The sequence below is a fragment of the Lathamus discolor genome, chromosome 1, assembly GCF_037157495.1.
Source record: "Lathamus discolor isolate bLatDis1 chromosome 1, bLatDis1.hap1, whole genome shotgun sequence".
Classification (NCBI taxonomy): Eukaryota; Metazoa; Chordata; class Aves; order Psittaciformes; family Psittacidae; genus Lathamus; species Lathamus discolor.
This window is the reverse complement of record NC_088884.1, coordinates 36,901,981-36,917,078: the sequence shown is the minus strand read 5'-3', so window position 1 is coordinate 36,917,078 and position 15,098 is coordinate 36,901,981. Positions and strand designations below refer to the sequence as shown.

Sequence of the window (15,098 nt, the reverse complement as noted above, 5' to 3'; positions counted from 1 at the left end):
AGAGAAACAAGCGATCTGGTGAATCATTGCTTTTCCCCTCCTCCCCTGCCCGCTGCCATGGTGGTAGTTCAAAGAGGGAGTCTGAACCTGAAAGCTGATGTGACCTTGCAGCTTTCCTGTGGCCACAGCTCCCTCTGCAGTCACCTGCCTGACATAGAATCATAGAATAGTTCGGGCTGGAAAGGACCCTGAGATCATCCAGTTCCAACCCCCTGCCATGGGCAGGGACACCTCACACTAAACCATCCTACCCAAGGCTCTGTCCAACCTGGCCTTGAACACTGCCAGGGATGGAGCATTTATCACTTCTCACCTGCACCGAGCTGCAGCAAACCAAACCCCAAGAGATACACAGCTGTGGTTTGGGTTTTTGCCTGCAAAGCCAAGTGCTGGCGGCTGAGACGAGTTTCTAGCTGTGAATTCCCACTGGTGGGACATGTGCTTTGGAAACCTGTGACTGCAGGATCTCTGCTGGCTGGGATGGGTGGGAACAGGGACAAGAAAGCACTTACCAAGCAGATCCTTTACATGTCCATTTACATGGACTGATGAAGCATCCTTTGGACTCCATCCCTTACTCAAATGTCCCGTGCAGAAGTGCTTGTAGATCCTTACTCTCCCAGGGACACAGTTCTGCACCAATGAGCAAGTGGCTTTACTGAGAAGCAGCCAAGAAGCTCTGCTGGATCTGGCTCTGCCCACGGTCATCTCAGAGAGCAGGGATCAGGCTCCTTGGCATTGCTAGGATGCACCAAGCTGGCCTAGCACACAGTTGAGAGGAGCTTGCCCAAGCTTAATCCTCCTCAGGCTCTGGAGTACCTTGACCTGTTGTTAAAGGAGGGAGTGAGGACTTGAGTCTCTCATCAGGTGGGACAACTGCTGAGTTTATGTGCTCTGTGAAGTCTTTGATGGGTTTATTCTTCTGAAAGGAAATACAAGCCTAAATCCATAGGCAGAGCTGCACAAACTTCTAAAACAAAGGTAAAGTTCTTCCCTTCCCTTTCCCAGCCATAGTAAGAGAATCACAGAATCGTAGAATCAACTAGGTTGAAAAAGACCTTTGAGATCATGAAGTCCAGCCACAATGCAGTCTGGAAGTTGTGCATCTGACGGACACATGTAGCTCCTCTCTGTGGTCACAGCTCCCTCTGCAGTCAACTCAGCTGCATCGGTGTCATCAGGCAGTGAGGTCTCTCCGCAAACCCCGTGTTGTGAACCAGACAGGATACTCTAGTCCTCACAGAACTCCCAAGGAGAGCACCAGCTAGGCCGTGAGCTCAGCAAAGACAGCAGAGGATCCTCCAGCTCACTGCAAATCATTCACTCGAGCCTGTACAGCAAGCAGAGACCAGGCTGAGAAGGTTTGAGTCTGGAGGGGCATCACAGCACATCCCACAGTTATATAGAGGGCACATGGCAAGGGATGCAGGAAGCAGGCTACTCAAGATCACTCAGTGAGCAGGGCTGGGGGGGCCTGTCCTAAAGTCTCCCCCTCATCAGACTTCTCAGTGTTGGGGTCAAACCAGAGGCTACTGAAATGCTGTGCCTGTTTCCAGGTGGGGACCACAGCCCAGACACCTCACCCCGTCATCAAGGGGTTAGGACCAACGCAAGATAACAGAAGGAGCCTTGAGAGCCCACCAGTGCAGCCATTGGTGCTGTTCTGGCACCTTCTTCAGGTGGAAGGAGTAGTGTAAAAGAGATGAGGGCTTACATTTTGCCCTGGGGTATTCAGTGACGCACCCACTGAGCAGCAGAAACGACACAACACAGCCCTGGATCAAGGTTTGCTCTGATTTAATCTGTATTCCAGAAAACAGATTCTGAAAGCAAAAGAATCTTTCAGAAAGCAAGAAAAACATTGTACGAGGTGAGAGGATCACGTCAGTGCGCATCACCCCACCCTGAATCCAGTGCATCCCGAGCAGCATCCAACCACCTCCACAACCTGGCAGCATCAAAAGGCACCTTTTCCCAGGCTCAAAGGACTTCCCCCTCATTTCCACAGCTTGGGATCCATTGTAAGACCAACAAGAGGCTGGTTTGCTGGTCCAGTAACTCCCAACACTGTCAGTCACATACTCCACTTGTGCCAGCGCTGCTTGGTAAGAGGCAATGCCAAGACCAGGTCACATTTGAGGAACCCTACCAGCAACCAAGCTCCAGCCCATCAATCCCATTTTTCTATGTGAGTGGTTGCTGCTTCCCCTTTATCCAGTTCCTTACACGGTTGATTCTCCTGGTACAAATACACCCATGTCCATCAGCTGTACCAATACCTTCCCAGGTGAGCTCATACTGAGGGCTTGTATGAAACTGATTCATTTTATTTCTTTTGCATAGAAAAGGAAGCTGGAAATGCTGGAAATTCTTGCATAAAATCTTAGGTTAATCTAGCATCATTCCACAGGGATGTCAGTGAGAAACTTCTAAAAACAAGAATAAACACATTAAGGAAATCAAGGTGCTATTTCAAGACCTTAATTCTTTGATTTTCTAAGATACCCACAGCAAATCCAGTTTTCTAGGTTAGGTTTCCCTTGACATCAGCTCTTCAACCTCAGTGCAATTACTTCATATTAGCATACAAAGATTTCCTGATGCAGCTTTTGGCTAAGTTACCAACCCAGAGGTCAACAAAGCACAGGCAGGGTCTGCACCCTCTGATCAGAGAAGCTCATTCTCAGGCCCATGGTTTCCATCCTGCTCTTCAGGGGTTGTTCTACAGATTAATTCTTTCCCCTTGCACAAGCCGCGCTCGGATGTTCCAAATATCCTTTAAAACAAAAATGGGACAAAGCAGAAAACCTTAAGGGCCAGCAGAAACAATGACCAGGATTCCAGTTTACAGACATGGAAATAGATATAGGTAGGTAGGTAGGTAGGTAGGTACGTAGGTAGGTAGGTAGATAGATAGATAGATAGATAGATAGATAGATAGATAGATAGATAGATAGATATAGCTGCCTATCCATAGAAACACACCAGAACATTCACTGACTAGCATTCCAAATCCTAAATATCAAGAACAAAAACACAGTAAGGAAGAGGTGCAACCTCCACCCCAAAGAGACAGCTTGTTTGCAAGGTTGTTGGATGGCTAGATGCCCATGATTCAATTCTGGAGGGGGTCAGAAGAGGAAACATGAGCAGCACAGAGAACATCACCCTTGCAGAAGTCACAGAGCCTTCCTTGTGTGCCTTTGGGTGGTCAGAAAAGCTCCCAGCTGACTACACCTTGCATGCTGCTGCCCACGAGCAAGTGATAATCCTTGTGCAGCAGGAATCAAGTAATGGGTATGAATGCAAGCCCTCAGCGAGAAGTCAGGTGCTGGGCAGGCACTGCTGTAAAGCAGAGACCACTGCTATTTGCTTCAAGGTGATAAATGTTGGGCAAGCTCCTACCTCAGTTTCTCTGGGTGAGGATTACTTAGTTCTTATCATTAGCCTTTTGAAGGCGAAATGTAAGAGCTATGGAGCCCTCCCCTGGGAGAAAGCTCCACCTGTGGTCAAAAGGTTAAAGCTACATGAACACAGACTCATCTGAGGCTTGAATGGGCACAATGGCATTTCTACTCATGAGAAGGCAAGAGCCTCACTGCGCTCACTTTGGGTTTCACTGCATACCCAAATAGCTCCAGGAATCCAAAGCCAAGCCATGTGTAAGAGCAGGATTGCAAAACACAGCTGGACACCCCACCAGATCCAGGCACAGCATGGGGAAAACCAAAACACAACAATCCCCAAAGGAAAGTCTCCTCTAGAATGCTCTTGATACTGGAATAGCTGTAAAGTACATACATTCAAAAGGAAAATCACTGCCTATTACTTCCACACTTCTTACTTCCACACTTCACTGCCTCGACACCAGCTGTGCCTGTGTTTGGGAACTGCTGCAGATTAAGAAACTCAGTGCATTTCCCCTCCAGTAACAAAGTTTATTGTTCTTTCAGTGGCCGAATCCCTGAAGAATTGAGCGTTGCTCTCCATTTCACACAGTGGTTTCAGTTTTTCACCACAAGTCCGTTACCCCACATTTAGTTTTCTTTCGAGGCAGATGTATGGTGCTGCCAACATACCTGCTGTAGCCTCCAGTGTAAACAACTGATGGCAGATGATGTTTAACCAAACAAATCTGGTCTGCTATTGCAGTCAGATGTGGCTACTTGACTTAAAGGGAAAATCTGCCATTTGGAGGGGAAACAGTAAGAACTGTGGCCATAGAAGCTGTGGATGAGCACTGAGTTTATTACACCTTCTTATAGTTGAAATTTCAGGGCAAGAGATGACCACATCTTCCTATTTACATCGTGCAGTCCAAATATAATTGCAGGGAGCACTGGTTTAGACAACTATGAACAAGGAGATGCAGTGAAGGGCAAAGCTTGCATGGACTTCACCCTATTCCTGCCTTGCCATTTTAGCCCACCCCACTGCACAGGGAGAAAGCCAGACCTCCTCCAACGCTCTAAGAAGGGCACCTGAGGAGCATCAGAGCTGAGCCATCGCAAGAGCAGTCTGCAGCTCCTCCTCGCTTATGCTGCAACATCAGTCTCAGGCACAAAACAAAGTGCTGATCTCAACTCCACCAGCTCAGCCAGCGCTGGAAGAGATCCAGGCATGCTCATAAACCCCACTGTGACAAGCAGAGCTGGAGGAGGAACTTCTAGAGCTCAATGGATGTGAATGCGCTGCCCAGAGAGCAAGGCCACTTCTCCATCATGGCAAGAAGCAGCCTTATGAGCAGAAAGGCCTCAAGAAAGCCTAATGGTCATCCTGAGAACATCAGGTCTTTCGTTCTGCCAAACCCCTCTGCATCAAACAGCTTGATGTGCAAAGTGGGCATAGTAAAAAGCACAAACCTGTCACACAAGGGATTCTCCCTTAGGAAAGGGAATGGACCTGGATTGTAACAAAGGACATAAAGCCAAGTCTTACCCTGAGTTCCACAGAAGTCATGTTGTACTTCTTGCGAACCATTTCTGCCAGTTCTTTCTCCAGGTGCTCTTGGGTTGTGTTCTTGACATCAATGTAGTAGCACTCGGAGCTGGCGAAGTGGCAGCTTATGCTCTGTGTGAGGAAACTGGGCATCACTCACTACCACATCAATTGTGAATGACTTGTGGAAGCAAACCTCATGCATCCTAGATCACGGACACCTCACCCCTTATCATGTCAGTGAATTCCTCCTTTCTGAGCACTCCTGCTCTCCTGAGGGTTTCCCCTTGGAGAAATACTCTTGTTGGGGAAATAATCCTGCTTACTAACATGCTCTTCTTCCCTTCCTTCTCTCCCAAACATTCCTCCAGCATGTACTACTTGATCCAGGGGTGTGCATTGATAGGACAAGGGGGAATGGCTTTAAACTGACAAAGGGGAGATTGAGATTAGATATCTGTAAGAAGTTCTTCCCTGTGAGGGTGCTGAGGCGCTGGCACAGGGTGCCCAGAGAAGCTGTGGCTGCCCCCTCCCTGGCAGTGTTCAAGGCCAGGTTGGACACAGGGGCTTGGAGCAACCTGCTCTGGTGGAAGGTGTCCCTGCCTGTGGCAGGGGTTGGAACTGGATGGGCTTTAAGGTTCCTTCCAACCCAAACCAGTCTGGGATTCTGTGAGTATCAGCAACTAGAGTCAGGGCTGGAGCAGATCTGTGTGTGCCCAGTGAGGGTGCTTACTTTCTGCACCCAGACAATCACATCAACCACTTCATTTTGCAATCAGTTCTTGCTTAACCAGAGTCCAGAGGAAATAAACAGAAATGCCCCACTGGAAAAGCTCTCATTGCATGAGCTGTGCCAGCTGCAGGTGAGATCATGCCAGATCTCAGAGGGAGCTGGACCATAACCTGGCTCAGAGAGCTCCAGGATACTCACTGATTTGCCCCAGAGGCAGACAAATCCAACTCTCAGATACTGCCTTGGAAGGATTTCATAGAATCATAGAACAGTTAGGGTTGGAAAGGACCTCAAGATCATCCAGTTCCAACATGTTGGGATTTGGCAGTTATGAGGAAACTCTTGTGTTTCTGCAGGATATTAAACCGGACTATTGCTCCACTGGCTGGGAAAGAGCCAGCAGATGAGACTCTGTACCTGATGCTCTCTCTGCTTGCAATATTGCAGAAGGAAGGAATTCCACACCAGCAAACTTCTACAGGGGCTGAAGGAATGGGCTACCCAAGCAGTCAATGTAGGCAAAACCAAAAAATAGAGCAGCCAGTGTTGCAGTTCAGGGGCTGGGGGGGTGGAAACGTCTGTATTGCTACTAGTGGCTGCAGTAGAGGCTACAGTTCCCTAACGTGCCTGGATGAATCCACTTCTGATGAAGAATCAGGCCTCCAAAGGAGGGCACTTTTGCCTGTTTCAGTTAAATGATCATGATGCAATACAAATACATGGTGTGGGATCAAATCTTAAATAGGAAAATGGATTGTGTTATCATATAAATCAGTATTATATTGGATGATGAAGGGTCCTGCTATCCAGAGAGGAGATACCAAGCAGGCAGGGGGAATAAAGTCAGAGACGTTCCTGATATTCGGGACAACTAAAAGGGAGCTATTGGAAAAGCAAATACAGGCAGCCAGGCTTCAAACACAGATTCTACATCCAATTTCTACTCCTGTTTTTCTCAAGCAGCACCGTGGCATGCGCTTATCCCAAAAGACAAAGATGTTTAAACACAAGAGTGTGTAAAAGTGTATCAGTAAGATAAAAACTCGTTTAAAAATCATCGACATACTCATGAGCTTATTAAAAATCAGAAACATCCCAAGCTCTATCAAGAGATGTTTTCCTACCTTTCGGAAACCTGTTGTCTTGTTTATCCCAGAGCCATGGATGAGCAGGGGGTGGAAGAACACCGTGTCTCCCTTCTCCATGACAAGGTGAACCCTGGGAATCTTCTCATCCTCATCAAGCAGCCCATGGAAAAGTTTGTTGCCTGCACCCTAGAAAAGAAGGCTGAGATGAAATCACTCAGTTAAGATCACAGTGAGTGCCAGTTCTCAGCGCAAGGGGCAGCCACTGCTCTGCCTTCCTCTGGGCAGGGCTCACCTAAGAGCCTGCCAACTTGCTTACAAGTCTTCCTACTTCAAGCCTGAGCTACAGCAAAGCAACTTCTCTAGGTTCTGAAGCTGAATTCAGACAACTAAGAGCATTTCTTGGCTGGAGAGAATAGAGAAGAATCCCGTAAGTGTGGCCTGATGCCACCACTGGGCTCCAGCCTTTTTCTTCCACTATAACCATCACCAACACCAGGCCAGGTCAGGAAATACCCATTCTTAGGAGGAAGATCATAGAACCATAGAACAGTTGCAAACAATCAAGAAGCTGCTTTGTATGTAATTGCATCCAGTTGTTCACTACCCAATTTCTCCTCTTTAGGATCATGCACGTGCTCACCAGGCAGCAGTTAACAGGAGGATAAAGAGCCCTCAGACTTGTGTGTGTCTATGCCATTATGCCGTGACACACACAAAGGTGGGAGCAGAAGCAAATCTACCCAGGTTACATGGAGTGATGCCAACCAAGCAACTCGCTCCCAAAGCTTCAAGTCAGTGTTTGCACAAAGAGAAGATCCATCACTGAAAACCCCAGCTTTGACCATCACCCCTCCATGGTGAGCTCTCCCATTCCCTCATGCACACCTTCCCCAGCCCCCCCGTGCTGCTCTACCTGCTTTGGATAGCCGTGAGGCTTCAGGGGCATCTTGTGTGTCCCTGGCTGCACGACCAGGCAGCCGTTGTTCTGGTCAGCCCTCTCCATGGCGGTCCAGGAGCATACGATGCGGGCCGCGGGCCGGAAGGGGAAGTAGTGCAAGTCCTGATGCATGGGGTGGAGAAAAGTCTGTTTATCTGCAACACAGGTTCAAAACCTTTAACCTCATCAAATACGACATAGCTTTTTCCTTCCCATTAAACCACTGTTGTAATGTGTCCTAAGAAGCTGCTGCTTGACACTGGAGAGACTTTGTGTACTCAGTGTCTACACCAGCACAACACGGAAGCCAAATGGGTTAGCTTAAACCCATCCTAAGGACAAGGAGCACAGCAGCAGCTCTTGGGACAGCAATGAGGACACAGTGAATGCCAGGAAGCTGCATGATCCCACAGAAGACTCCTTTTGCTGGCCATCACCACCATCCCCTGCCAAGTTTTCACCATTCCCTTTGGCTGCTCCCCAACTGTGTGAACTTTAACCAGCACAGCATTGCACAAACCTTTCCAGTACAAAGACTTCCAAAGAGCCGTTGCTGTCTGCAGTCACTTGATCTATGGCTGTGTTGCAAGCGGAACCAGCCCAATCTTTGCTGCACCCACCACATATTTACTTAGCCTTCATTTAAGAAAATAAATCTCAATTTATGGGCTGCAGCCTCCCCAGACAGTCTATCAGCAATCCATTAGCCTTTGCTCTAGAGGCTTTGTTCCCTAAAGTCTAAACAAGCATAAATATTTATGAAAGTCTTTTTGTTACTTCTTTTCCCTCTATGGAAATGGAAACATCATCAACACCAAAATAATAGCTATAAAAGGCTGTTTATGTATTTATTTTGCCATTGAGTTTGCTGCTCAAATAGATATAGTGAGGATGTTTCCACTGGCCTTATCTGCCTCAAAAACTCTCCTGAGATCTGCACCTCTCCTAAAGTACTCCTCAAAGATACTGGATGGAGACCTTGCAAGTATGGAGCAGCTTTCCTTCTCCTGTCCACTAATTCTGTGCTTTTACGTTAAAAATCCATGGTCTTCTGTTGAATTTCCAAGCCAAAATGAGAGAGTTTCCTGTGAGGCATTTAAGATGCCAAGTGGAGATGACGTGAACAAGTCAGTGTTTTAATAACTCAAGTGTTATGTACCTGCTCAGAGGCTGCATGCATGAGAAGAAGAAACACCGTAAGAGTAATAACCTGAGGCTCAGGTCTCAACTTTGCTAAAACAAAGCAGCTTATGCAGAGTCAAAGCTCCCTTGAAGAACTGTTAACATGGTCAGTCCAGTTCTCTTTCTCTCCCTGCCCACCACCCCTGCATGAATGATGATCTGTTTTCAGCAGCATGAACTTGGCTTCAAGTTCCTTTGTTTGGCACCTATTCAGGTATCTTCCTATCGAAGTGCTGAGCTTGCACCCGCTGTCAGTGAGATCAGGAGTGTACAAACTCCAAGCAAAGGATGTTCTCTGTAGTTCTATTTACCAAGGTCCACAGGAGCTCTCATTCAACACATTTGAAAATGTTAATGAAAAGGTAATGATAGTAAGTTCATAAGCTTAAAAACCGTGCCATGTTTTAAACCCTGAGCCAGCTGTGCTTACATAAAGGACAACAGGGAGCTTGCCTGCTCACTTTGAACATGTGAGTGTTTAAAGACATTCAAGACAACCACGATCTTCTGCAAACATTCACTGAATATTGAAAGACAAGAAACTTCATCTCATTAAGCCATGGTTAAAAGAAAACAATTAACAAAGTGGCTTCATATACAGTTACTTGGTTTTGATTTGTCTCATTTATTTTTTCAAACAGCTTTTCTAAACCACTAAGTTAAACCTTAGCAGGGTAGACAGCACAGTAGCGTCTCTATTCTCCTCTTATCCAAGTTTTCCTTACCAGAATCTGGAAGTTTATTTATCAGCATGGTGTGCATTGCCATGATGTTTGGTCCTGTGAAGCACTCAACATATTTGAGGACCTACAAGGAAGAAAACATAAAGAATATAGATATTAGAAGCATGAAGACAAGAGGAAAGATTGCTGGGGAAGCACTGGGACCTGGATGTTTAAGGACTAGGGTACAGGAGGAGGTTGGGATGGAGGGATGCAGGACAGAAGGCAGAATCAGGCATAGCACACAATGGGCATGGTGGTAGGAGATGGTGCAGCAGGCTGCTGGGTGGGGGCTTGAAGAGATGGGGAGGGTCATACTTCCACAAAGCTACTGTGGCTGTCTGCCACAACATGAGCATTGGCTGCAAAGCTGGACCTGCCCAGAGAGGCGGTGAACTGCCTGGATAAAAGACATTCAAGAAGTGCTGCTGGTCTGTCCAGAGACTGGCATGGTTTGGGCTGTCACATTCCCGACTGTCTCTGCAACGTATGAACTGAGGAGCACTGCTTTAAATATGCCCTGACCACAATCCATCCATGCCGTGCTCATGCAGAACACTCTTAAAAGATGGAATGATATTCCTTCCTTAGGAGTGACATAAAGGGGCTCTAAGGGATAAAGGATATGGCTTTAGCAGAACCAAAATCAGCTTCTTCACACAGGCATTAGAACATAGATACATCCATATAGGCTCTTCCACCACCATCCCCCTTTTTGTGGTTACTTTTTAGTTTTACCTCTGGCAGAGTACAGTATCTGAACAACTCTTCATCCTCCTGGAAGTCCTGCACTTTATTAATCACTTTTTCAGACTGACCATACTGGGATCTCAAGGACTCATCTTTCATAATCATAGCTCCTGGTGGATTCACCTCCCTTCTACAAATCCTCATGAACTCCTTCCTGCAAAGCAGAGGGAATGTCCATGATGGGAGAGTCCAGCCTCTTTCAGCTTCCCAGAGCTCCCTCGGGATGCTACTGCACACAGGAACCCGCAGCACCTTCAGTGAGTGCCCTGTACCTGAAGCGCTCAATGTCTTCATCAGAAACGAGCTTCTTAATGAGCAGATACCCATTGTCTTCATAGAACTGCCTCTGCTCTGTGGTGAGGACATCGTTGTCCAGGGTATAGCTGAGACACAGAGGAGAAACACATTAGTAGGGCAGAACAGGAGCAACATTGGTGAGACCTGGCAGGAGATGGTGACATGTGGGGGATTAGAAGCTGCTGGGGAGAATCAGTGGGAAACTCTTCACACCCTCATGTCAACCTCAGCTCTGCAGGCCTGCAGCATTCCCCATGCTCTGACATGGCATGTCCATGGCTGTGCAGCATCTCTGCATACAGCCTCCCACAACATCTGTGACAGGATTCAAAGCATCCCCTGTGCGCCCCCCCAAAGCTGGGCTTGGTCCTCAGCATCCTTCACCCTCAACAGAGATTCTGAAGCACATGGGAACAGTCCCTGGAGTCACACTGTCCATGCAGACGTTTTCAAGATGAATGGTTGAGCTTCTTTATTAAACAAAGGAGATTATACCCTTGCAGGATACAAAAGGCTACACAATGTATGGTGATCAACACGTGTGCTGGCATGGAAAAAAGGACTGAGTTCTGCAGGTTGTATTTCTTTTTAATCCCTACAAAGGAAGATTCAGCTTACCAAAACCTCCCTGGTTCGGTAACTGCACTCACTTGGGCTGAAGCAGGAACGCTTGTCTGGGATGGTAATTAAGGAATATACATTCAAGCACTATAGAGCAGAAAAACAGCTACACATGCACCCTCAATCCTGCAGTGCGTTAAGATGAGTGCTGTGCTGGACACGCAATTCATGCTCTTGTTTATTTTGCTTCTAAAACAGTCTTTCTCATCTTTGGAGTAGCAGGTCTGGCAGAGAAGCATAAAGTAACAGCATAGAAGTCCTGTCCACACATAAAGAAAAGTCAGTATAAAATGCCTGAGACTCCAGAGTACTCCACATGCTTTGATTCATCACTCAGAATGCCAAGACACCCAATGAGATGCTCAGTGGAGATGTCTACTTGCCCAATTCCCCTCCCTATGCTCCAGAGAGCAGCCAGACCTACCCAACACCTGCACTGCCTACCTCTCCATCTCTTCCCCCCCAACATCAGAGCCAGAAGCCATGTGGGGTGAACTTGGGACGTCACATTCCTATGGGGTGGTGCAAAACCTCACCTTCTCTTCACTTACTGCAGAGATTAGGTCCCTCCCAGACTTGACATGGACAGCACCAAGAGGAGAGCTATGGGCTTGTCATCCCCCTCAATTAATTTCAACAGGTTTTAAATACACACAATTGTGTTCTCCTATGCAAAGAGAGGTGTTCTCATTGACGGAGCAATTAAATCCCACTTGCTAATGGAGCCTCACAAGAGGTTTGTGCATGGGGTTGAAGCATCACCCAGGGACAAGGACAAAAAAGACAAAAAAGAGCATTTTCATGCATGCACATGTTTGGAGAACCCTGTGCTTTGGGTTTTATGTAAACCAAAGACTCCTCTACTGCTCACCACTACCTTTTAAATGTACCATAAATCAGGCATGCTTCTGGAATAGGTTTCATCACAACAGTTGTGCCTCTGGTTCCTACCCCAAGGAAGCTTAAACGTTGGCTGGTCAGGAGTCACATACAGTAGGAGAAGAAACACAACACGTGTAGCAAAAATGAGGAGCCAGAGGGAGGAGAAACTGCTGACAACTGGATGGAAGAGAACGGGAAGGAAGAGGACATGCGGAGACAAAGTGGAAACCACCACAGCGAGTCCCACAGCAAGGGATTCCCCAACTGAGGGCACTGCTGCTCCACACACCATATTTCAGGTCCAATTTCAGTGCAAATGGAACTCCTGGCACTCATGGGATTCAGGCTCCTAGATGTCCTCAGGCAGCAGATGGAGACACAGGCACTGGCTGAACCACAGCTGTGGTTCAACCTCTACCTCCCTGAAGAGGGATACAACAGACGAGGCCACCAAGGGCTGGACTCCACTGAACACCTTCCTCCTGGGCTTTGCAGCACCTCTTCCTCTCACTGGTTTTGCTCTTGCCATCTTACAACACTCAAAGGATGTTTGGGTTGCTTGGACAACTGAAAACAAGAGGTACACAGGCTGGGAAGGAGCTGCCACCTCTGGCAGCTCATTCTGGTAAAGACAAAACCAGCGCTGTGATGTAACATTTATCATAGAATCACAGAATCATAGAATGGTTTGGGTTGGAAAGGACCTTAAGATCATCCAGTTCCAACCCCCCTGCCATGGGCAAGGACACCTCACACTAAACCATGTCACCCAAGGCTCTGTCCAACCCGGCCTTGAACACCACCAGGGATGGAGCATTCACAGCTTCCCTGGGCAACCCATTCCAGTGCCTCACCACCCTTACAGTAAAGAACTTCCTCCTTATATCCAATCTAAACTTCCCCTGTTTCAGTTAATCAAATAAACCTATTCGTATTAGATTCTGCCATTTACTTTATCCACATGCCTTTCTTGCTCCAGCCCAGCTTAGTCCTGTTTTTTTCCAAATCTCTTTACATCAGGACCACTGCAGCTGGATTTAAAGCCAAAACACCTTGTGCAGTGCCTCTCCTTCTTTACAACAAGGCTGTCTGGTACTCAGTTCCCAGCTGGGGTTAAACCATAACATCTTCCTTCATTTACTTCCGATGTTGTGCTCCCACTTGCACCTTTGCCTTACAGCAGTCTGAGTCACTGTCATCCGTCTTCTTGGTTTTCAATAGATCTGAAGACTCCCACATCCTGTTTGATCACACCCTCTTTGCCAGTTTAGTGTAATTCAGATGAAACTTGCCAGCACTCCGCTCTCACTGAGAATCAGCAGCACTTAAACATATTTTATGTTTTAAAAAAGCAAGATTTAAGGCAACAACTTTAAAAACACCACCTGCATGCAGCTCCCGTTTAACTTGTGGGCACATGGGACAGATCAACATGAAAACTTGTTTCTGCCCTGGTTTCCTTTCTCCAGTCTATGGTAAAGCTGCCAGTCTCCAACACTTCCACCCCACTGCCCACTCACAAAGCAAACCCTAATGTTCTTCCTGCTGCAAGGCTACCAGTCAAGCCCGTACCTCCCAACAAAGGCTGAGGCTTGCTGTTCAGCTGCTAAGCGTTGCAGTCTATCACCCCCAAACCTCCAGAAGAATCCTCTGCAGGAAACCCCCCTGCTCCGTGCTGGCAGAGACGTGCCACGGGGGGTTCATCAGATGCAATCCCCAGCCGGTTGCAGGGCTGAAGCTCAGAGAGAGAGGAGGTTTTTGGGGTGGGATGGGTGCTGAACCCAAAGCGCCTGTCAGGGGCGATAGGGAAGCGCTGCCCTAGTGCACCCCTGCTTGCTGAGGGGCTGTGCGGGACACGGCCCCCTGCACGTCACCACCCTATAACCACAGGGATAAGTGACCTCTCCTTCCCAGGCAGGCTGTCCTTGAAGGACAAACCACCACAGAACCGCTCCCCGCACACACAGGCAAGGTGCTGGGAGTCACTGGGGCTGCGCACGTAAAGCCCCGGCCCCCACAGGCCCCCCGCCCCGCTCCCACACCACGAAGGATACAGGAGCAGGGGCCGCCCCCACCCGCGGGGAGAGGTGCCGGAGGACGGCATCCAGCCGAGCCGCCGACCGCTTCCCGACCTGCTCCATGGCGCCGCGGCAGCCCGAGCCCCGGGCCCAGCCCGACCCGACGGCGCAGCCGGCGCCGTTGGTGCCCTCAGCCCCTGCCGCACATGCGCCGGCAGCCGGGCCTGCTCAGAGCGCCCCGGGAAGGCAGGAGCGGCTGGCAGGGCCTGCGGAGGTTGCGGCAGGCTCCGCGCATGCTTGAGCACCGCCCAGCCGCTGCCCCGGGTGCTCCCGCTCTCTGCCGGCGGTGCCTGTGGTGGGCGGGCTGCGTCAGCCGTGCGTGAAGGCGCTGCCGTGAGCGCAGACGGCGGCCGGGGCTCAGGGCTCGTATCGCTTTATCGCCTGTCTCTAAGGAGGCTGTCAGAGCTTGCCTCGTCCCTCCACACGTTGGGGAGTTCTTTATGGCCCCACTGACACCATGATAGGGTGGGCAGGGTGTGTTTTGGGCAGGGTGTGTTTTGCATTGATGGAGATCTGGAATTAAACCCACGTGCAGGGTGTTGTGCTGGGTGCCATTTCTGTCCCGCCTTCTGGGACAGCTCTGGTGCTTTCCGGTGAGAAGAGAAGGAGCAAAAGGACTCAGGAGCCACAGTGCACTGGGGAGGAAGAAAAAAAACTCAGGGGTGGAAAACCTGGGGTGAGGAGAATGGGAAGCAGCATAAAAAGTGGGGAGCTACAAACAGGCATTGGAAAGAGCAAACTGTATAGAGGCTTGGTATTCCTCTGAAGCTGGAGTACACCTACAAGCGGCATATTCAGTATACGCTGTCCTTAGCACACTCTCTTCTGTTTTAATTAACTCTGCGAGTGCATTGACTGACACATGTGAGG

At 48.6% G+C, this 15,098-nt stretch overlaps 1 protein-coding gene across 2 annotated transcripts; it reads right to left on the bottom strand.

Moving 5' to 3' along the window:
- Nucleotides 1-1,780: 1,780 nt before the first annotated feature.
- On the bottom strand, nt 1,781-14,454 carry PHYH (phytanoyl-CoA 2-hydroxylase). 2 transcript variants are annotated; one of them, XM_065667834.1, is made up of 9 exons: nt 14,205-14,454; nt 11,266-11,321; nt 10,623-10,733; nt 10,339-10,504; nt 9,604-9,685; nt 7,673-7,851; nt 6,796-6,945; nt 4,939-5,070; nt 1,781-2,776 (listed from the first exon to the last, which is right to left on the bottom strand). In XM_065667834.1, the coding sequence occupies exons 1-9, from the start codon at nt 14,289-14,291 to the stop codon at nt 2,723-2,725; spliced, it is 1,017 nt and encodes a 338-aa protein (XP_065523906.1). In that variant the 5' UTR covers nt 14,292-14,454; the 3' UTR covers nt 1,781-2,722. The 2 variants fall into 2 exon arrangements, with proteins under 2 accessions (XP_065523906.1, XP_065523896.1); XM_065667824.1 differs by lacking the exon at nt 14,205-14,454 and adding an exon at nt 12,587-12,755.
- Between the last annotated feature and the right edge of the window lie 644 nt (nt 14,455-15,098).